The sequence below is a fragment of the Ascaphus truei genome, chromosome 1, assembly GCF_040206685.1.
Source record: "Ascaphus truei isolate aAscTru1 chromosome 1, aAscTru1.hap1, whole genome shotgun sequence".
Classification (NCBI taxonomy): Eukaryota; Metazoa; Chordata; class Amphibia; order Anura; family Ascaphidae; genus Ascaphus; species Ascaphus truei.
Window position 1 is genome coordinate 263,532,357 of NC_134483.1, and position 24,479 is coordinate 263,556,835.

The window sequence follows — 24,479 nt, forward strand, 5'->3', positions numbered from 1 at the left end:
GAAACGGAGGCACACAGGAAGTTCTCCAGAGAGCAATAAGCTCTAACCCTTTGCCGCTAGGGCATTGCAGGATTTCAAGTTAGGGCTCTTCAATAGCCCATCTGTTTCCTTTTCTATCTTTCCTTCTCTATCTCTCCTGTCCTCTCCTCACCTCCTTCCTCCCCAAGGGTCATGGAAACAGGCGACCCCTACTTCATTTTCTCCAATATAAAAAAAAAAAAAAAAAACAATCCAACTTAATGGAAAAGTTTGCATACTGTAAATTTTAAAAGGAAAGATTTATAGCTCCTGTGTATTTGTGATATGATTTTCTATGTTTTGTTCACGTGATTATCAGAAACTCATTGTCACATTGAAAGTGTCAGTAAATTTTTGCCCGTCAAGACTTTGGGATAGACTGTAATTGTTATACTGCACAAAACCCTAATTAGTATGTACTGTAAGTGGGGTAGCTTTGCCTCTTGTTCCTCCTTTAATGTTAGATTTTGCTTAGTCTTATACATTATCGCATAGAGAAAAAATATTGTTTTATAAAATGACATAATTTCCAAACTGTTGGCTCCTAATAAAGCACTAAACAATGTGTTTTAGTCAATATATAATATATTTAAAAACATTTGACTGCGAGATCAAAAACTATATGAAAGTATTTCAATAAATACCCACAAGCTGTCATATCTGTCTAAATTATGCATTGAATTAATTTCATTATTAATATAGTAGGATTACATCTATTTAGCAAAATGCATAAATTATATTCTAACTTTAAAAAAATCGTGGTACTAGAATTCTTCTTGTAGCATAAAAGAAACTTTAACACTTCTAGACTGATGGTCTTTTTTTAATGTACCAATATAATATAATATAATAGTGTTTTGACTGGGATTCATTCTGCCTATAGCATTCTACATTATACTTCTATGCTCAATAAGAAATTATATTATACCACATCACAAAAGCAATAGAAGTATAAAGATCCTGTATGTGAAGGCTACCCTTATGTGCCTCACTGCATGTTGTCAATTTTTTAAGTGAACTGTGGTAGATGGCACTGGGCTCAATTGTAGAACATTCATGGAGGGAAATGTGCATTATTTTAAACATACAGTATGTATCTACACACAAGATGCACTAATAGAACCTTGTACAAACAGGAAGGTATAGAGAATAATAAATAGCTTACCTTTGAGACATAATCTTATAGGCATCTGGCAGATAGCAGCGGATATTCTCCATCTGAGCCGGATCTGAGTCACAAATTTTATCATCGGTCCTACCATAGTTGGCACTTTCAATCATGATAACATCTGTTCCTGGACAGCGTAGTTCTATTGGGTAGCTCTCACAGGATAGCTCCCTTCTAACCACAGCCATTGGAATAGGTGCACGGCTAAAACCTGCAAAGGAGACATTAAATATGTTTATCTCAATAACCAAAATAAGAATTTTAGAAGCAGGATATTTTTTAATTCACCTGATTTAAAGCAATAGTCCACTCTGATCACCATTGAGGCATTTTATTTACATATTTTAATAGATATATTCTTCTACTTTCCAACAGTTTTCTTTTATAAAATCTAATGGTCCATTACAAGTGTTCAAAATATTAAGTGTCTAGGAGGTTATAATGAAATTCTCATCATAGTCTACTGCTGTTTAAAGATTACCATGGTCATCTCAGAAACTAGAGATGAAGAAAATCATGATTAACATGAAATAAAATGAAAAATAAGAGCAGGACACCTTCAGGGACTTTTTTTTTGGGGGGGGGGGACTGTTGCTTTAAGATGGGTGGCATGTAATGTTTTACATAAAGAATGTTTGATCATTTCTTAATCTAACTTGATGTGATTTGATGTACTACTGATCAATTTACGATGTATTTTAAAATGATAAGCATAAAAATGTATTTAATAGCTTGTCGTCAAAATGTTACTTTAAATAAAATAAAAACAATGCAATTGTCCTACAAAGCCATTTTCTCCTAGAATAAACCTTTGCATACTCCTTTACTTTATTTCTTAATAGACCAACAACAAGGGTATGTGAAAGAATATTATACAATTATACAGTATATTTTTACATTTGAATAATGTGATGTTATTAGAGCACACTGCACTTCATATTTAAAAAAAATCCCTCTTCTGCCAATTTGCCTGAATGTAATACTGTAACTGCAAAACAAATTGTATTTTCTCTTAAACTTTTTTATACTACAGTATATAGCACTACCTTTTTTAATTAAGATACACTGTTTGATCAATAACAGGTCCAAGAAGAAATTGTTTCTTTTTCAGAAGAACTAAAGATGAAGAATCAAACTGTTCAACTTGAAGAACAAAATGACTCCAACTTTACAGATGTTGGATTTCTTTGCATTCCATCAGGCCATAGCATTGATCCATTAAGTCACTGTACTGCCCATTATCTTACTTAATTAAAAACCTAATTATCTTGCCTAACAATGAAATGTTTGGTGCAAGAAATTAAATGGAAAACTTAATTGAAAGCAGCAGCCATCCAAGTTTTCTTAAGTTCTATTTGTACTTTTATGATTCTAAATCGTGAATGCTTTTACAAGGCTTCTTTGACTAAAGATGCACCTTAAATGTTAGAAAGGCTTTGTTAGCATTTGATTAACTACTGCAAATGATAATTACAATTTACAGATCGTTATCTTGCAGGCTTGACAAAAAGGCAATTATGTTCTAAGGTCAAATGTAAAGATTTTTAAGACCAGGCTAATTTTGCAGTTCTGAAAATTACTACAGAAAATGAAATTATAAATTACTTGATTCAAGATCTGTCATTACCTGTCACCATTTCATGTTCAGCTACCTATTCTTAATGTGTCAGAAACATACTGTGTAGGTTGGTGTAATATTCTCACAGAGATGCATAAAATAGTACCAATAATGTAGGTTTAATAGCATAATCAAAAATTGGAGTACACTGTACAGATCATCATAATCATTGTAACAGATCTAAAAGACTGCAGCATTGTGATTTTCCCATCCTCTCTTCTTTCCCGGCTTCTCCCCTCTCTGGATGTTATGCCTGAGTTCGCTCTCCACATTCTTGGATAATAACCCTCCTGGTCTTTGTCTTTCTCCCTTCCTCTCCATTGTTCTAAAAAAGGAGGTCCCTGATCTTGATAGTAATCTTTCCTCCATGGTGATCTATATCCTTCATATTTATCTCTCCTATTGACAAAATCTCTTTGTTCGGGCTCTCTAAGTTCTCTATAATGCCGATCTCTTCTGTCTGACTCTTTTTTTCCTCTAGATTGGAATTCTCTTTCTTTATAGGGCCTAGAATTTCCTCCGTCTCTTTTACTGTAGTTATTTGTTCTCCATTCTGTATATTTACTTTGATGTTTACGATTGTCTTTATATCTATCCTGATTTTCACTTCGTTTATTTGGTTGAATATACTTATGTTTATCTTTTGGTTCTTGCTTATTTGATTTTACTGATTTACTTCTCTCTCTTCTATTACTAGTTTCTGGTATTCTAGATGTGCTCCGTTCTTTCTGTGCTGTTTTTACCCCATTGATCTTATCTTTGGTTTTCCAATCTCTATATTTATTTTCGTCATAGTCAAGTTTGTCCCTTCTAAATTTTATCCTTTTATTTTCTTTTGTTGTTTCTTCTTTTTTATCTAGCCTTTCTTTGATTTCTATTTCACAGACATTGAACTCTTCGTGTCCCTCATACATTTCTATGTTGTATTGGGTCTCAGTGATTTGTTTATCAAGTCTTTTTAATGTTGCCCCCCTTGTAATGGTGATAAAGCGCATTAATTCAAAAGAGCAGTTATCCATGATTCTATGCCACTCTGCCATAAAAACTGGATTATCTTGCTCTAATGTAGGAGTCTTAAAGATACGTAGCCCTCTTGGAATTCTAGCCTGTTCAATATATTTTTCAATGGCTGCTAATTCCCAACATTGCTTGATTTCGTCTATCATTAACTTTTCTAAATTTTGAAATTCAAAAAACATTTGTTCTTCATCTAAGCCAGGGCTAACTTGTATTTCGTCTGTAGTTAAATCTTGATATATTGATGTGTCAAAGACATCATCTAACATTGACCCTCTATGCAATCTATTGTAGAATAGTGATGTTTTATCCATAATACGAAAGGTTGCAGCTATAGGGAATACACAAACAGATATAGAAAAAGGAAATTGTTGAGCCAAACGTGTGTAGATGGATTTTACCTTTAGTCCCACACAAAGTGTTAACCTGCTGCCAGAGTCTCTAAGAAGACCAAATTTATCTAAGAAAGAAAAGGAAGTTCTAGACCACCTCTCTGAGAACCAAGAAATAGTAATCAAACAGGCAGATAAGGGGGGAGGAATAGTCATTTTAGACACAACAGACTACATAGAAGAAGCAGAGAGGCTTTTGGGAGATGTAACTACATATAAAAAGTTAAAATCCAACCCAACTACAGTATTTACACAAGAGATGCAGATCCTGCTGGATGTTGGCCTAAAGAAAGGTATTCTTTTAAAAAATGAATACGATTTTATTAAGACAGAGAATTCAAAAATGCCTGTCTTTTATTACCTCCCGAAATTACACAAGTCACTAACTAAACCCCCAGGCAGGCCTATAATTTCGGGAATTGGCTCATTAACGCAAAATTTATCATCATATATAGTTACATTGCTACAACCCTCAGTGAATAATCTACCCTCATACCTAAAGGACACAACCCAGGTAATACAACTTTTAAAAAAGGTGGTCTGGCAACCAGACTTTCTACTAGCCACCTGTGACATAACATCCCTCTATACCTGCATAGACCATGTGCAGGGCTGTTATGCCACAACATATTGCCTGAATGAACATGCAGGAATGGCTCCAACACAATTAGAATTTATAATCGAGGGGATTAAATTTATTTTAAATCACAATGTCTTTTGGTTTGGGGGTGATTATTATCTGCAAACAAGAGGAACCGCGATGGGCACCAGGTTTGCCCCCAGTTACGCAAATCTCTTCCTTGGGTGGTGGGAAGACCAAGTAATCTGGACCAGTAAGATCTGGGGAACAAACCTGGTGCTCTATCGTCGGTATATTGATGATATTATCATCATATGGAAAGGGGATTCCACATCACTAGAAGATTTCTTTAGCACGATCAATCATAATAATTTTAACCTTAATTTTACGTATAACATCAGCCCATTAAAAGAAGAATTTTTAGATTTGGAAATTTTTATAGAATTAGATCATATTAACACACGAACACATTTCAAATCAGTCAATTGCAACAATTTTATTAAAGCCGATAGCTGCCATAAAAAGAATTGGCTTGAAAATGTCCCATATGGGGAATTCAGACGGCTAAAACGTAACTGTACGAAAAAAGAAGATTATGAGAGACAGGTTATGCCCATGAAGGAAAGGTTTATAGAGAAAGAATATAAACTAACCACAATAGAAACAGCAATTGATAAAGTAGGCAAGTTAAATAGAGCAGACATGCTAACATATAAGAAAAAGATACAGAGAATCATATTGGGAAAATTTTTATTCCATTCATAACCACATTCAGTACACAAGCAGATCAAATTAAAGGTATTCTAAAAAAAACATTGGCACATTCTGAAACAAGATCACTGGTTAAAAGAAATAATAGGTGAGAAACCTGATGTGATCTTCTCTAAAGCACCAAACTTAAAACAAAAATTAGTGCCTAGTTATCTCCCCCAAAAACAGAACCAATGTTGGTTGGATAAACTTTCCAAAGAGTTCACAAAATGTTTAAACTGTAAAGCCTGTAAGAATAATGTACAATTAGGTACAAAAATTATATCTTTTAACAGCTTAGTTTCATTAATTAATTATCATTTTAAATCCTACATTACATGCAACAGTAAAGGGATAGTCTATGTCCTGCAGTGCGGGTGCAATTTACAGTATGTAGGGAGAACAATCCGGAAATTGAAAACAAGGATAGGAAAACACATTAGGAACATTACAATTGGCTTAGAGATTCACAGCGTGTCAAATCATTATAAAAACATACATAATAAAAATCCAGCCTGTTTAAAATTTTGGGGTATAGAACAGGTTAGAGCAGATTGGAGAGGAGGTGACTTCATACAAAAGATATCCAGAAGAGAAACATTTTGGATTTTCACCCTCCAAACACTAATACCCAAAGGGTTAAATCTAGATATGGAAGTCACCGCATTTATTTAACAAAGTATTTTAAGACATTTTTGTAAACATTGTTTTATTTAAGCGGATTCGCCGATATTGAATGTATAGGATAGATAGTATGTGCATATGCATTTTAAGCTAATTATAAATCATGTTTTTACTATGAAGATAAATGTAATCATAATTTTTCTATGTAAGTATAAGTTTTACCATGTATGTCTATTATGTACATTAGTGTAGAGCAGTGACTGAAATAAGGCCGTTCTTAAGGACATAGAGTTTAAATAAGGAAGTATAAGTCAATTGGATAGATTAAAGATCCCAGGATATAAATGGTGCTGCTACCCCACAATGATCAACGTCATTGAGGAAGCATTTTGCAAAACGCGTCTGACGAACTTTGGACAAGTCAGGCCACCGTAGAGAAGGAAAAACTCAATCCCAGTTTGCCCAGTACTACGACCGGAGCGCATGCGCATGCGCGGAAGGCGGACAGCTGAGACAAGGAGAGTGCAAAGCGTGAGGACAACCGATCTGTGCACGAGCGCCGCAAGACCTACCGCTGCCATTTTCCAACCCTCCTGTAACAACAGCAAACCAACTGGAGAAGATTGCAGACTGACGATCAAACACTTGAAAAGCCGGTCTGTGGAATCTGGAGATATTCCTTCCCTATGCCAATTTTTGTTGGCCGTTTGTGAGTTCCCAATCTCTTTTAACTTTGTTCGTTTATTAAACAGTGTTATACTATGTCCCCTTTTCTTTTCTATATTTGAGGTAACATCCAGAGTCCTCCTTAACATCACGGAAGACCCCATATATCCCCATGTAAGTGTGTTTAAATATACAGCCATATATTTGTTACTGCACTCCTGATATTTCTGATTGTGTTCCCTCACCCCCTTCCCCCCTTTTTTCCATCCACATTCCATGTACCCCAGAGTCACAAGTGGAGACAAGCGCCGGAGGATCCACCCCGTTCCTTAAAACTGTTAAACATAGAGGTTTGTGAATCACCTGTATAGAGACTCTGGCAGCAGGTTAACACTTTGTGTGGGACTAAAGGTAAAATCCATCTACACACGTTTGGCGCAACTATTTCCTTTTTCTATATCTGTCATCATGATATGGTTTGGCATTTACTAGTGTCTCACCTCCTACAGTACACTTGCCAGTAAATATAAATTGCAATTCAAGTTTAGGCTAACAACATTACAATAATGACACACAAACCTGACACAATATTGTTATTATCCATTTATTCATTTGAAATTACCAGTGGTAACAGTTGAGATCCACAAGCAACAATGTGTATGGTTAACATTGTAACCACAGTACTTATTAGATACAACCCAGCACCTATTGTCTCATGGGATCTCCCCTCCACACTGGCCATGATTAAGCACTACTAGCAAAACGTGCACGTCGGTAGAACTCCTCAGTTAGGTGCAGGCACTGAGCCCTCTGACACAGACGCTGCTATCTATGCTTAATGACGGAGCAGGCAGCGCTGAGACTCAGCTCCTGCACAGTTTACACTCCTGTATTACCCGATGGTCTAAGGGAGCCTCCTTTTCTAGGGATTATCTATATCTATACTGACAAGCTATACAGCAGCTGTAGAGTATACTTACCTGTGCTGTTGCTCACTACCACTCACTGTTACAGCAGAGTAGCTCTAATCAGGGCTGTTAAGGTACTGTTCATCTTCTACACTTGCTGAGCTGAATTGTTTTTACACTTATACACCAACTACTCTGCACAGTAACTCCCATACAGAGATTTCCAGGTATAGCAATCAGTATACACATGGTGCTCTATATCAGAGATTATGTTTATTTTAATCTACTGATTAAGTCAGTTCACAATATTATATGGTTAAATAGCACACCCTTCAGGTCTGGGGCAGATAATATAGCAACTGCCACCATTTGTCTATAAGGTGCTCTATTTAATCTATCACCTACTGCAGTTAGCAACAGGTTTTAGAAGTGCAGCACACTTTACTATAACTACACTGTGCAATATCAGCTAGAGCTAGAGGTCTTAACAATATGATCTAGAGCTATAGCTGTTGTGTATCCTTGGGGCAGTCATTTACACTGTTCATTTAACCCTAAGGCAACATAGGTGCATTATCTTATCAAGATTTAAATGACACTCTATTGCTAACTACAGGCTGTGCAATCAACCCACCATTAGCAGTGTCATTTCAATACTATTGCACCAATGCACTACAAGTATATAATTGGCATTCCATATAAGAATAGTATTTATAATCCCTCAATCTAGCTTTCCCCCAGGCTTCCCTAATTAAGGTGGCTGGGGGCTAGTGTACTCAAGCAACACTTCAATAATGACTACCTACCTGGGGACTATCACATCCCTTGGGTAATCAAGCGTAGTGATACAGAGTTTAATCCTATTATAATCCCCATTGTTTTACTATGTTTCTAATAAAGTTTAGTTTTAAATTTACACCATCATCTCAACACAGTGTATGAGTGCTCTACTGGGGTTATTTCCTCCACTGTTTATCACACTCTGTTGCCAGTTCAGTTTCTTTGGGATTGAGTTGCAATTTTACCTCCACTTCAAGAGAATGTCCCATTTTTTCAGCTTTATCCGCTAAGGATTCTTCTGGTTTTGATTCTGCACGTATACCTTTTTTTGTTGCCTGTTGGGTGACTGAAGGTTTAGCTAGTGCTTGTTTAGGTGGTTCAGACTTTGCAACCTTGTTTTTCAGATGAGCGGTGTTCCCAGCTCTCACTGTACCCTTTTTCCTTTGGGTTTTTGTGGCTGTGGGATACTGACGCTTGGTCAGGGTCAATACTTGTCTTTGTAGTACTGTAATCTCATCCGCGAGAGATCCCTGTTTTTTGAGTGCGTCTTGCAAGTCTCTTCTCAGTGAATTTATCTGCGCACTTTGCTTTCTCTGAGTTTTTATCAGTGTCTCCTTCATATTCTGGAGCTCTGTAATTTTTGTCGTCAAGGTTGCCGCTGCGTCTGTTTTCTCCTTGGTGTACTTACTCAAGGGGATGGAACAGACTCTCGGTCTCTCCAGCTCCAGTTTCTGGACCCTCTCCCGCTCCCTCTTATACAGAGTCACCTGGTATCGAATATCCGCCTCTAATAATGCTCTGGTGACATGCAGCGTGGCCTTTAGCTCCTCATACTGCTCTGTGGGGACACACTGGGTATTCAGACGTTCCTGCAGCGCTTGTACCTCTTTAGAAGCCTGCAAATTTTCATCCTCCAGAATTCGCTGCTTCTCCTCGGCATTCTGGAGGTGTGTATGCAGACCTTGTAGTTGGTTCTGCAGTCGGTGCTCTGCTTCAACCTTTTCACCTTCCAGTAGTTTCTTTATTTTTTTCCAGCTCATGGAGCTTTTCATTCTTTCTATTGACGTGTTCTGTCAACTCAGAATTTTCTTTTTATAGTCTTAAATTTTCTCTTTTTCCAGTCTCTGTAATATTCAGGGCCTTCTTGTAATCCGTCTTCCATTTTCAGACCTCTGCTTGGAGACTGACTGTCTCCTGGCATGACAACTCCATCTCTAGGTTGAGGGTCTGAAGCTCCTTCTGAGAGACTTTGAGATCTATATTAAGATTGACAATAGTTTTTTTAGAATTGTCCAGCTCCTCAGCGAGACTGTGAAGTTCCTTTTTGGAGACTTCCAGTTTTGGGCGGCAGCTGCCCATGTCGTGGTGTGAGGCATCCAGTGCTGTGCGGAGAGTATGAACCTCTTTCTGGAATATGTCCACCTCTGTCCGGACACTGTTGACCTCCTGGTGTGAGGCATTCAGTTCTATGCGGAGAGTGTGAACCTCATTCTGAGAGACTTCCACCTCTCTATGGCACTTGCGAACTTCTTGCTGAAAGACTGTAATCTCTTTCAGTGCCTCCTCATATTTCTGCTTCAGATTAGCAATCAGTCTATTAGATTTGCTCTGTTTTTCATCCATGGCGGTTTGCTGTATGTAGATCTGTCCTTAGATCCTCCAAGTCGGTCCCGGATTCAGAGTACATTGCGAGAACAGTCTTCTGTAGCTCAGCATTATCTTCCCTCTCCAGTTTCAATTGTTCCCGGAGCAGATCACAGTCACGCCTGGCAATTTTCAGGGCATCTTCAGGGTTGGTCAAGGGATCGTCACTCATTGGTTCCGGCTCCGCTTGCCTGGTATGGTTGGTTGAGGGTTTCTCACTATTAGTACCGGACAGACACTTCTTTGGGGTACACGACTTCTGCGTTGGCCCTCTGGATATTCAGTCATCCGCGGGACGACTTCTCCATTTTCTCTAGGCTGCAGGGCATCTCGGACCCCCTTTTCCTCCACGGGATCTGCAGGTGTGTCTGTTCCTTCCATGGTAAGTGAAGAACCTTTTTTCTTTTTCCGCCTTTTTGTTTTTGATGATTCCGTCCCTTCAGGGACACTGGGGTCTTCGTCTTTATTTGAAATTTCAGCAGTTTCACTGTATCCGCCATGTTTTCCTTGCAGTTGCGTTAGGTGGCGTAAATATTCAGCGATCTGCTGTTCCCGCTCTTCCTCCTGCCGACTTCCTCCTGCCGATCACATTCGTCATCATAGAGATCAGTCTTTTCAGTTCGTACCGAGTTCAGGCACCCCCACCATTCTTGGGGTGTTCTGTGGGTGTGATTCGGTTCGGGTTCCCCGTAAGAGATGTCTACCTCCTTATCAGGGCCACTCTTCCGTGGAGTAGGGTTCAATTCAGGAACGCCGCATCTTGTCCTCCATTTTGGGGCGACCAGGTGTATTTTTCTTCCTGACCTCAGGAGGCGCGATTGCAACTGTTATCACTGTATTTGCTAGAACTCCAAATTGTGGTAGTCCTACAGGTGGGCCTATTTTGCTTGTAGAGGTCGCAGCTTTCACAGGCATCTCTATAGACTTGTTCTTCCCTTGGGTAAATTTTACAATATTAGCAGTGCTGTGCATGCATTCACTCATCATCTGAATAAGGCCTGAAGGGACACTGCTCCGTGTGGTGGGGTTCTTTACACCAGGAACACATTTTCTTCCCCATTTTTGCAGAGTCTGTATTTGACTTCAGCTGGGCGGCCATTTTAAATTCTCAGAATCAGTACCTTGCGTCGGTCACCGTCTGTAAAAGCTTCCCTGCTTCACCACAGTCTTGCATCAATTTTCGCACTTTTCTGCATATACTTCATTCACAGCTGGTAGTTCTATGCGGTGTGGCAGCCTTTACTTCCAGAATCAGTACCGCTCGTGGGTCACTGTCTGTATTCACTGCTTCAGCGCAATTAAAAAAAAAAAAAAAAACAATAAACAAAGCCTAGCTCCTTTGGAGCGCTAATTCACTCCTTGAACCCTGACTACGGCTGGAAGGCAAAGCCCCTTTTTCAACAACCATATTACACATTATTGTGATAGGCAAGTAAGGTTTACCTGCTTCAGCAGTCTGTCTCTCTCCTCTTGGGATTGGGGAAAGAGTCCATCTGTGATTTTGTGGCTTTCTTCAGTGCAGTGTCATTTTCTTGCCTGGATGTGTATCCCTTTAATTCTGGTCTCTACTGCATGTGATTCTTTGCTTTGTTGCTCAGGCTGTTTGCAGGAACTACGTGCAGGAAAATAAGCACAACATTTTTCACAGGCAGTGCAGTTTTGCTGCCTGGATGTGTTTCTTTGGTTTTGTTGCTCAGACTGTTTGCAGGAACTATGCAGGCAAAAGCACAAAAAATTTCACAGCCAGTCTCCGGGGCCCCTTTGAACTTCAAGGGCCACCTCTCATCCCAACGTCTGACACCATATGTAGGAGATGTGTGCAGAGGTATGCAATGGAGACCGTTTTTAAGGTGAAATTAAAATAAGGCTTTATTGCGCCTGTCCCTTTTAACACAGCAAAACATATGAAAACAACAAACGCCTATGTTCATATGTTTAAGGGCTAACTTACTTCCCCAGTCCCTTTCTCCAGGGCTGGAGGGATAATCCCATTACCACCCTATTCCCCAAAGTCTCAAGAGATACCTTAAAGCAGGTGGCCCTTCATGTCAGTCTCTGGTAGGTTCCCGGGTCCCCTCTGTCCAGGAATATAGGTCTTTGGTTGTCTTGATCTCAGCAGAAGAGTAAAGAAGGGGGGATCCTCCGGCGCGATGTCTTACTCAGGTTTCCAGGACACATGCAATGTAAACAGACAGAGGGACCACAATCAGGAAGGGTTAAACATAATGGTATGCTGGAGATATGGTGTTAAGGAAGCACACTTACATTAAAACCTCTATATCCACCTTGAGTATGGTGTGTATTTCACAGAACAACCTCAGAGAAAGGGGAGAGACAGAAAAAACATAGTATAACACCGTTTTTATTTAACAAAATTGATTAAAAAGAGATTGCCAACTCACAAGCGACCATTAAAAAATGGCATGGAATGGTGAAGTTTTCAGTCTCTGCCTGGACTGCCTCCCAGATGGTTAGGTGTCCGCGTGGAGTCTGTCCCAGTAGATGATGAAGGCAATTCAGTGGTACGGGTGAGGATCGGGTGGTTCATCCAGACTTGTGCACAGCCTGGTCTTCCTCCCGGTCGTCAGACTCCCCACTGCTGCTGCTGCTTCCGTTGCCTGCCGTCCGCGCATGCGCATGCGCTTCGGCGAAGATGTTTGACTAGCTGGGATTTCACTTTCTTCCTGGGTATGGTGGCTTGCGAGGACCAAAAAGCCGTCAGACGCGTTTCGCTAAAAGCTTCCTCAGTGACGTAGAGACCAGGCTGTGCACAAGTCTGGACGAACCACCCGATCCTCACCCGTACCACTGCATTGCCTTCATCATCTACTGGGACAGACTCCACGCGGACACCTAACCATCTGGGAGGCAGTCCAGGCAGAGACTGAAAACTTCACCATTCCATGCCATTTTTTAATGGTCGCTTGTGAGTTGGCAATCTCTTTTTAATCAATTTTGTTAAATAAAAACGGTGTTATACTATGTTTTTTCTGTCTCTCCCCTTTCTCTGAGGTTGTTCTGTGAAACACACACCATACTCAAGGTGGATATAGAGGTTTTAATGTAAGTGTGCTTCCTTAACACCATATCTCCAGCATACCATTATGTTTAACCCTTCCTGATTGTGGTCCCTCTGTCTGTTTACATTGCATGTGTCCTGGAAACCTGAGTAAGACATCGCGCCGGAGGATCCCCCCTTCTTTACGCTTCTGTAACAATCAAGAGGTTGTTGAATCACCTCTTACAGAGACTCTGGCAGCAGGACTTTACTCCAGAAGGGACTGAACTTTGAATCCATTTTATACGGTTGGCGCAGTTATTTTATTTTCTTTTGATCTCAGCAGAGCCTTTCTGCTCAAGACCTCTTCCCTCTTGTCAGCACCCTTGTGTACTGAGGAAAATCTCTTTCCTGTTTCTGGGAAATGAGCTTTTTCACAGAGCTGTGATTAGGCAGGTGGAGTGGTTGATTGCAGCTGTGCAATTAACCAGCACACAGCTGGATTAGAGGCAAGCCTGTTAACAGGGATAAGACCTTGTTACAGGTATAAATACACCTTCTCCCCAGCCTCAACAGAGTAATTCTGGACCTGATATTCTTTGTGAAAGATGTGTGTTGGAATGGAATTGGCAGAGTCCCTGTAAAGGAAGAGCTGAGTCAGCATAAGGGCCTGTGTGTGCAAGGTTGGCTAGAGCTGTTTGAAGTTAAGCAACAGCGGGGGATTTAAAACTGGTAGCAAGTGGAGAGCAAGTCAGTGCTGCCCATACTGCCGAGGACAGCAGTGCAAATTGGGATCACGTATCGGGGTAAGTTTCAAGGTGCAGGTCCCAGTACCTAAGCCTTTAGGTTGTTCCCTAAGTCTTTAGGTTGTTCTATGGGATATGGTCTATGCCCTGGAAAGTTACATATTTTGTATCACCGCCATGTTTATTTCTAATGTAATGTGACAAAGGGGTATCCATAAGATTTCTTATTGGACCCAGATGTTCTCAAATTCTCCTTCTATATACCCTCCTTGTTTTCCCTACATACTTTAAACCACACACACAGGTGGCAAGGTAAATAATGCCAACTGATTTACAGTTTATGAACTGTTTGAGGTGGAATGTTTTACTCCCATCAAAATTACCGAACGTTTTGCTATTAGTAACAGAATCACAGGCTCTACATTTGTGGCACTTGTAACAGCTTAAAATGTAAAATAGTTTGTTTACCCAGCCATGATGTTGTAGTGTTTGTTCTGGAAAAATTACTACTAACCAAAATGTCTTTAGGTTTTTTGACCTCCTCCAAGTGATGTTTGGACGTGTCCTTAAGACTTTTTTTTAGGTCACTGTCATTGAGTAGCATGTGCCAATGCCTACCGAAAATTGAGTTAATTTCTTTCCATTGCACATTGTAAGATTTTATACACCTTATCTCCTTATTTGGATTGTCTTTCAAGCGGTTGGTCTGTAGTGTAGCCCTTGATGTGGTAAGGGCCCTGTGATAAGCTGTTTTAATACTGTTCTTGTATTATCCATTAGCCAGTTTCTGAGAATCAAACGGAATTGTTCTGATATCAATGAATTTAAAAAACAGTGCAGCCCATATTCAAAGTGGCCCATTATAAGTGGCAGGACTACTGAACAACTCAAGTTTAAAAGGAAGGAACTCTTACCCTAATGGATCTTATCCTTCTTCTCTCCTCAGGTAAAAACCCTCTCTATATCCTCATTGAAGCCTTTGCTGTGTGTATTATATATATGCAAGAGACCCAATGCTAGGTAAAAACCATCTCTATATCCTCATTGAAGCCTTTGCTGTGTGTATTTTATATATGCAAGTGACCCAATGCTAGGTAAAAACCATCTCTATATCCTCATTGAAGCCTTTGCTGTGTGTATTATATATATATGCAAGTGACCCAATGCTACAGTAGGTAAAAACCATCTCTATATCCTCATTGAAGCCTTTGCTGTGTGTATTATATATATGCAAGTGACCCAATGCTAGGTAAAAACCCTCTCTATATCCTCATTGAAGCCTTTGCTGTGTGTAATATATATATGCAAGTGACCCAATGCTAGGTAAAAACCATATTTGAATGTTGTTTTCTGTCTACCCCTAATCAAATTAAGTGTTGCCACCTAGGCAGGTAACACCCTGTGTAGAAAACCATCTGTTTGAATGTGCCTCAGATGTGCTAATTAAGCAGACAGAACCACACTATCAGGTGACTTTTTAGGCCTATATAACCCCAGATAGAACAGCCTTATGCTGCCTGCAGCCCATATTCAAAGTGGCCCATTATAAGTGGCAGGACTACTGCACAACTCAAGTTTAAAAGGAAGGACAAAAGATGTGAAGAAGAAGTGGACAACCCATCTGGCCCTGATTCCTGCATTTGAACTATGCTGGAAAGGAGGATATCATCTATACTAGACTGCATCATTACTGCTGTGATGCTGCCTTTACCATTTATATTTGCTGTGACTTCACTTCTTCTCAAATGATGCACTTCTTTTTACCAGCCTCAGTATGTCTCTAACTCTATTCATATATCTCCATCTCTCCTTCCCTCCCCACTTCACAGTTCACATGAACTCCTTTCTTACCTGCGTCCTCTGACACCACACAGCTATATCCCCTGCACTAAAAAATACCCCTACAAATCATCTTCACACATTCTCTTTCTATCCATGCTTCTCCTCCTTGCTTCTGGGGATATCTCTCCCAATCCTGATCCTTGCCTTATTTCTACATGCGCTCGTCCTTGCCTGCCAATTGCAACCTCTACTCCTTCTGGTGTCAACCCCTCAACCTCATACCCATCCCCTGCCACCCTCCCTCCTCTCTCCTGTGCTCTTTGGAATGCTTGCTCCCTTTCTAACAAGTTCCTCTCTGTACATGACTTTTTTCTCTCTCACTCTCTGCTCCTATTTGCTATAACTGAGACCTGGCTCACTCAGTCTGACTCTGCTCTGGAAGCTGCCCTCTCCTATGGTGGCCTTTTCTTCTCCCACACTCCGCGCACTGATGGCAGGGGTGGAGGCGTGGGGCTCCTGCTCTCCTCTCTCTGCCATTACCGAACCCTTCCTATTCCTCCATCTCTTGCTTTTCCCTACTTTGAGGCTCACACTGTCCAGATCTTCTCTCCTCTCCCTGTCCATGTGGCAGTCATCTATCGCCCACATACCTCTACGCAACCCTCTTCTGCCTTTCTCTCTCACTTTGAATCCTGGCTCTCTTTCTTTCTCTCCTCAGACTCCCCTGTTCTTCTCCTTGGGGACTTCAAATGCCACATTGATGACCCCTCTCTCCCTTGGGCTTCCCGCTTTCTTTCTCTAACCTCTTCTTTTGGCCTTCAACAGTGGACTGCAGCCAGCATGCACAAGGATGGCCACCACTTAGACCTGGTTTTCACTAAAAACTTCTCTCTCTCTCCGATTTCTCCATTTCCCCTTTTCCTTTCTCTGACCATCATCTCATCCTCTCTCTCTCGCTTCTCCCCTTCTCCACCTCCATCTACCCCCCGGTTCTGCAGAAACCTGCGCTCTATTCACTTACCTGACTTTGAGTCCACTTTACGCTCCTCCCTCTCCTCTCTCAGCTCTGCTACAGACCCTGACAACCTGGTCAGGAACTACAACTCTGTCTTGTCCTCGTCTCTTGATCTACATGCCCCGCTTTCTCTCTGCCGCCCTCGCCCTTCTAACCCTAGACCCTGGCTAAATTCCCACATGCGCATGCTGCGTTCCTCCACTCGTTCCTCTGAACGCCTCTGGAGGAAGTCTCACACTCTCGCAGACTTCCTTCACTACAAATTTATGCTATCCTGTTTCAACTCTGCCCTCTCGCAAGCTAAACAAGCCTACTTTTCTACTCTAATCAACATGCACAAGTCTAACCATCGCCGACTGTTCTCTGTCTTTGATACTCTACTCAAACCACCCTCAGCTGCCTCTCCTTCCTCCATCTCCGCTCAAGACTTTGCTGACTATTTTAAGAAAAAGGTGGAATCCATACGTCAGAACATCCCCTCTGTCTCTTCCTCCCATCCTACACCTCTTCCTAACTCTCCTCCTGCCTTCCTTGACTCTTTTTCCACTGTCTCAGAGGAGGATGTGTCGCTGTTGATCGCCTCTTCTCCCTCTACCATTTGCCCTCTTGACCCCATACCCTCCCATCTCCTAAAACCTCTTGCTCCTACTATAATCCCTACGCTCACACATATTTTTAACTCCTCCCTCTGCTCTGGAAACTTTCCATCCTCCTTCAAACATGCAACAGTCATACCATTACTCAAAAACAGCAAGCTTGACCCTACCTGTCTTTCTAACTATCGACCTGTCTCCCTCCTGCCTTTTGCCTCTAAACTCCTTGAACGTCTTGTACTCTCTCGCTTGCTCCATTTTCTCAACACCTATTCTCTCCTAGACCCTCTACAATCTGGATTCCGCACTGCTCACTCCACGGAAACAGCCCTCACTAAAATAACTGATGACCTCCATGCTGCCAAAGACAGAGGTCATTACACTCTGCTCATATTACTCAACCTCTCTGCAGCATTTGACACCGTGGACCACCCTCTTCTCCTTCACATTCTCCATACTCTTGGTATTCGGAACAAAGCTCTATCCAGGTTCTCATCCTACCTCTCCCATCGTACTTTCAGTGTCTTCTGCTAACACCTCCTCCTCCTCTATTGATCTCTCTGTGGGGGTACCCCCGGGCTCTGTCCTGGGACCTCTTCTCTTTTCTCTGTACACACTCTCTCTAGGTGACCTAATAACATCTTTTGGGTTCAAATATCACCTCTATGCTGACGACACACAAATATACTTTTAAACACCCAACCTTACACCTGCTGTACAAACCAAAGTTTCTGAATGTCTCTCTGCTATATCATCCTGGATGGCCCTCCACCGCCTTAAATTCAACATGGCTAAAACAGAGCTCCTCATACTTCCTCCCAAACCTGGCCCTACTACCTCCTTCCACATTACTGTTGGAACTACGATCATTTACCCAGTAGCCCAAGCACGCTGCCTAGGGGTCACACTCGACTCCTCTCTCACATTCGCCCCTCACATTCAAAACATTTCTAAAACTTGTCGCTTTTTCCTCCGCAATATAACAAAGATACACCCTTTCCTCTGTTGCTCGACTGCTAAAACACTGATTCAGGCCCTCATTCTCTCCCATCTTGATTACTGTATCCTCCTGCTGTCTGGCCTTCCTGCCTCTCACCTGTCTCCCCTACAATCTATCCTAAATGTTGCTGCCAGAATCACTCTACTCTTTCCTAGATCTGTCTCAGCATCTCCCCTCATGAAATCCCTCTCCTGGCTTCTGATCAAATCCCGCATCTCACACTCCATTCTTCTCCAAACTTTTAAAGCTTTACACTCTTCTACCCCTCCTTACATCTCAGCCCTAATTTCTTGTTATGCACCATCCAGACTCTTGCGTTCTTCTCAAGGATGTCTTCTTTCTACCCCCTTTGTATCTAAAGCCCTCTCCCGCCTTAAACCTTTTTCACTGACTGCCCTACACCTCTGGAATGCCCTTTCCCTCAGTACCCGATTAGCACCTTCTCTATCCACCTTTAAGACCCACCTTAAGACACACTTGCTTAAAGAAGCATATGAATAGCACTGTGGATATTCTGAACACATGATACATAAAGCTTGGCCCCCTGCAGACGCACTTACCAGAACTCCCTCCTACTGTCTCTGTACATTCTCCATACCTACCAATTAGACTGTAAGCTCCTCTGGGCAGGGACTTTTCTTCCTTAATGTTACTTTTATGTCTAAAGCACTTATTCCCATGATCTGTTATTTATATTATCTATTATTTATTTGATTACCACATGTATTACTACTGTGAAGCGCTATGTACATTAATGGCGCTATATAAATAAAGACATACAATACAATACAATACAGTCAGAAACCATTAAGAGGAATTTGGCTGAACAGTGGTTCAGCCAAATTCCTCTTAATGGTTTCTGACTGGTTTTCAAATTCATTGATATCAGAACAATTCTGTTTCATTCTTAGAAACTGGCTAATGGGGATCCCCCACTTTAAAGCTGGCGAATGGTGAATGCTGAATTCTAAATAGCTATTGGTTTGATGAAACTAGTAGTGGTTAAATGACCATCCGCCGTTTTGCTGATTGTGAGATCCAGAAAATTGATCTGTGTCTCACTCATCTCAGATGTTAATTTCAGGTTGTGATCATTTGAATTTAGCAGTATCATAAATTTGTTTAGTAAAGTCCTACTACCATTCCACAGGAGGATAATATCATCTATATATAGCAAAAGCCATACATTGATATGTTTAGTATATCGATGCATGGCTTCAGAGAACACATCCCACCTCATCCCAGATAAAGATTGGCATAAGTCGGGGCACAGGTCATGCCCATGGTGGTCCCTTTTGTTTGTAAAACTTCCTATCAAAAAGGAAATAGTTATGACACAAAATGAATTCCATCAATTCACAGATAAAATTATTGTGATTGTTGTAGGAAGGAAAGATGGTGTTTGATTGCCCTCAGGGGAACATCATGCCCTATGCTCGTGTACAATGATTCCACTTCAAAACTCACTAGTAACGTATGCGGTTCTACTACAATGTCCTCCAGATGTACTAGGACATCTTTAGTGTCTCTCACATAAGATGGTAATGATGTTACAAAGTTTCTTAGAACCTGATCAACATAAATGCTGATCTTCTCAGTGAGTGATCCTAGACCTGAAACTATGGGTCTTCCTGGGGGTTTGTCTGCTTTTTTGTGGATTTTTGGTATACTGTAATAAGTGGCTATAGTAGGGGTTCTAACCATCATAAACTCATATTCTCTTTTCGAGATTACTATAACGTCAAGTCCTTGTTAAAGGATCACAGACAGTTCTTTGGAAAATAATTCCGTTGGATCCTTTCCCAAAAGTTTATACATTTATGATCACTTAGTAATCTCTCATTTTCTGTTATATAATCAGTTGTTTTTTGTAGCACAATGTTACCACCTTTATCAGCCTGTTTAATGGTAATATGATCCATACCTGAGTTCTTTTAAAGCTTTTCTTTCAGATGAGCTCATGTTTGTCTGTTCATTGGTCATTCGGATAGTTTCAAGATCCTTCATGACCAAACCTACTAAGGTGGAAAAATTTGCACAAGAGTCCAGATGTGGTGTGAAGCGACTCTAGCTTTTAAGAGTTGTATGAGGCCCCTCCCTTGGTTTACGTTCATTTTCTTCCTGTAGCGATTGTAAATTGTCAATGTCTTCTTGTTCCCCAGAGTCTAATTCTGGTATCCCTAGGTTGCTTGTAATGTACCTATCTCTTCGTGCAAAATGTTTGTGCAGTAGCATTTTGCGTGTGAAAAGATTAACGTCTTTAACTATAGCAAATAAATCAAATCTTGTGACTGGTTCAAAACTGAGTCCTTTGGTAAGTACATTAACATGTTCTTCATTAAGAATAGTATCTGTCAGGTTAATGATATACCACATTTGTTTTTCCTGTTTCTCTTTCTACTGGTGCCTCATCTCCCTCGATAAACCCAGGGTCTCCTGTTTTCTGTAAACCTCTAGTCCACCCCATTTAAGGGGGCCACTTTTGCTAAATAAGTCACTTTAAAATAATAGCTGAGTGGAATATCGGGTAGAGCACAAGCTAACACGGAAATATCAAACTGGACACCGTTACACACGCAATTAACTTGGTTAATTTAGAGGCTATCCAAGAGATTTATAGCTTACTAGCTGATATACCCGGCGTTGCCCGGGATAAAAATTTCCCGCTTACACCTATCTCTCCGCTCCCCCTGTCTCTTTCTTCGCTCCACCCTCTCTCTCTGCTCCCCCTGTCTCTTTCTCCACCCCCCGTCTCTCCCCCCCTAGCACAGCTCTGGTCCTCCCCTGCACAGCTCCTGCAGCCCCCCCCCTGCAAAGCTCCGGTGGCCCCCCCTGTTTCCCTGCACAGCTCTGCGGCTCCCCCCCACCCCCTGCACAGCTCCGGCGCACCCCCGGCGGCAGTGCTGGGAGGCAGCGGAGGTGCCGGGAGGCGTGGGAGGCAGCGGCGGCGGTGGGGGGAGGAGCGCTGAGGGGAGATAGTACGGCGGTCCCTGCTGAGGGGAGATAGTACGGGGCCCACAGGGGTGGTGAGGAGGAGAATGGCCGGTGGATGTGACGTGTTGCCCCCCCCCCCACATGTTCCCCCGGCCGCTCGTTCCCTCCCTGGCACTCCCGGTCACCACTGAGTGTGGCTAGGCACAGGGTGGGGAGAAGCTCCAGGGGAGGTTACCTGCAGTGAGGAGGAGAAGCGGGCGAGTGAGGAGTATTGAAGATTGCCTGTGAGTCCCTGTGTGTGTCGTCAGCCCACTGTGATGTCACAAACCCCACTCTTCAGCCAGTGGGAGAGCTTGCCAGCGAGTGGGGCCAACCAATCAGAAAACGCATAACACCACACACAAACATTTCACTTTTATAGATATAGATATTTCAGTGAGCAATATATGTATAATGAGAACAGATGGTCATTACCCCTGATTACAGGGATCAAACGGCTCCTTATGTTTCGAGCAGAGTACCACGTATACCAGGAGATACTTACCACAGAAGAGACATTGGTCGTAATATATGTTTTTCAAAGCGTGGTATTTTGACTTTACTATATGCTCTCTGTTGACATCCTGATAATCTGTTAACAATATGAAGTGACTACTTTTAGCCACTCATACATCATAAGCACGATATAGATTGTAGTTTTGTCAATCTATAACGTATCATAAGTATAGCCCTGGTAGGTTTGGGCTATTATTATGTCCTCCTCCTGTGCAGTAATACCTGGTAAGGGCAGGTCTGCCAGGAGTAATTATGGGTTTTCCCCACACACTGCAGTTCAGTGAGTCAGAGAAAGGAGTACTCAGACCTTGTGTCAATCAGAGGAACAGGGGTGGGCCTACTGGATCTGTACTAAATGAACTGTATTTCCTGATTTAGCCAGTGTTCCTCTCCCTTTTGAGAGAGGATAGTCTACTCCAGCAAGCTGCCAGGGCTCTGGCAAGTTTGTGGCCCTCCCTCTGGGAGAGATGAGAGACTATTCCTCTTACTCCACCAGGGAGTAAGAGGAGAGCAAGGACAGCTTCTAGGGCCCTGACTAGGAGTGTTGTCCAGGGACATCCTGAAGGTGAATACCTTTGAGTGCTGTGTGCTGTGATTGAGACTGCTGCTGAATCAAGAAGGAAGCCATAAAGAACATCTGCATTTTACCTGGACCTAGGGCCCCCTGTTACCAACAAGTATGCACCAACAAGACCGATGTAACCAGAGTGTTATTTCCCTTAGGAGACCCTATGTGAGATTGGGTAGGGGGAAACAGGGTTAAATAAGGATTTCAGCTACTTATACTCTGTTTGAATGATGATTTACTGTATATGATCTCTGTTGGTATTACAAGGAATCATTAGATAATTGCAACAAACACTCCTGCCGAAGGTGGTTCAATTATCTTTGAATGCTTTAACCCTTAAGTGGTGGATCTGAGTCCAAGCAGGTTCATTAGTTTACAAACGTAGTTTTGGACTTTTAATTTCAGTTTTGTGTCCTAGTATTATGATGCCATTTATTTAAGAGTAAAGTCAAATTAAAGCTAAGTTAATAGAAATTAGTTTGATGATCGACAGAGCGAGTAAGCCTAGTGAAGACATCAACTCGTTTTTGTGGCTCCTTTGAATGTGTGGGTTTTTTTTGTCTGTTTTTTTGTTTGTGTTTTCTCTCTCCACAAGCCAAATGCCTTGACCAATTCTAATAACATTTTGAGAGTACCTTTCTGCCATCTTAACTTAGATCTGCCAGAAGTTTCCACAAAATGGATGCCACACCGATCTTCGAATTATTATTATTATTTTTTTAAGTGCTAAACAAAAATGAAACGGAATATCTCATCAACCTGATTCAAAGTACAAAGCATTAAATGTGTTATTTTGCAACTTGCCCAACATTTTAAGACAATTTGCATGAACTGTTTAAAAAAAAACTAAAATATTTCAAATGAAAATAAATTGGTAACCACGTAACAAACTACACTGTACAACAACAACAACAACAACAACAACAACAACAACAACAACCTGTAAATTTAATTTGACATATAGGTGGCAGTGATAATTATTCCCTGCGCAATAGATTTTTGATTGGGTTTCTACGACATCCACAATGTCAGTTTACACTGGGTAGGTTTTTCTTGCTATGCACTACTTTAACCAAGGTTGTGCTGAACAGCCGTGTAAAACTGCTGGCATAAGTTTATAGGGCAGAAAACAGAAGCAAGCACAAACAGCACTAATTAAATTAAAAAACTACTATTCGTGTGTAAACATACACAATATAAATGGGAAGATCAAACCGCGCTCATGCTTCCTAAAAGGGATCTTGAAGTAGATCAGCTCTCCCCTCTTGCTGCTGCTGTGATGTGAAGGCACCCCTCCTCCACCGATAACTTTCATAGGAAAACTCAAACGTCAGAAGATAGTAGAAAATAAACACAGAAGCGCACCAAGGGTTAAGAAAGATATATTACACATAGGGTATAATAACACATAAAAACTTACATATGGGGATATATAAGTCCAGTAGTGGCCAGTGCATAGATGATAGGTCCAAACGAGTTGGTAGGCACAGTTGGTAAAAGCTGGAACTCGCAGATCAGTCCCGCACGCTGGGGCTGACTTGCTTGGAAGACCTCAGATGTTCCTTCCGGGTTGCGGCTTGTCGCAGGACCCGTGTTTGAGTAGTCCTCCAATTGCCTGTGTACTTCCTTCCCAGCACACGTTCCACTCGAGCGAGCAGGTAGAACCAGCTCAAAACTCAGTGGAAGAACTGGGACTGGTACAGCCAAGCGTCTGGACTTCAACTTGCACTGTGTGAACTCCGCAACGCGTTTCACACTATTCAGTGCTTCATCAGGCATTGTTTAGGACACCTACACGAAACACCCTTATTTGTCACCCAATTCAATAAATCACATCGCTTTATAAAAAGTATTTTGTCTAAACATTGGCACATTTTATTAATGGATCCCATTTTAAAAGAATTCCTTGCCAAAAAAACACCTATTGTTTTTAAAAGGGCACCCACCCTCAAAACAATCCTTGCGCCTAGTTTGCTAAAGGGCACTGATAAACCTAAGAAAATAGATTTAAGGGACACTTTGGGAGTGGTAGGCAATCATAGATGCGCCAGATGCAAGATTTGCCCAAAAATGCTGACCCAAAAAACATTTAAAATCATATGTTACAGGGCTTGAATATGACA

General features: G+C 41.4%; 1 protein-coding gene across 24 annotated transcripts in view; it reads right to left on the minus strand.

Annotated features, from left to right (window-relative positions):
- ADGRL3 (adhesion G protein-coupled receptor L3) overlaps window positions 1–24,479 on the minus strand; it is a 2,053,745-nt gene that overhangs the window by 1,121,483 nt on the left and 907,783 nt on the right. For 23 of the 24 annotated variants that reach the window (XM_075603418.1, XM_075603394.1, XM_075603400.1 and 20 more), the window contains one exon: window positions 1,184–1,397. In XM_075603418.1, the coding sequence (XP_075459533.1) occupies window positions 1,184–1,397 (214 nt within the window). Of the gene's footprint in view, window positions 1–1,183; window positions 1,398–11,608; window positions 11,632–24,479 lie in introns of those variants that run through there. The other variant, XM_075603465.1, reaches the window with a different exon arrangement.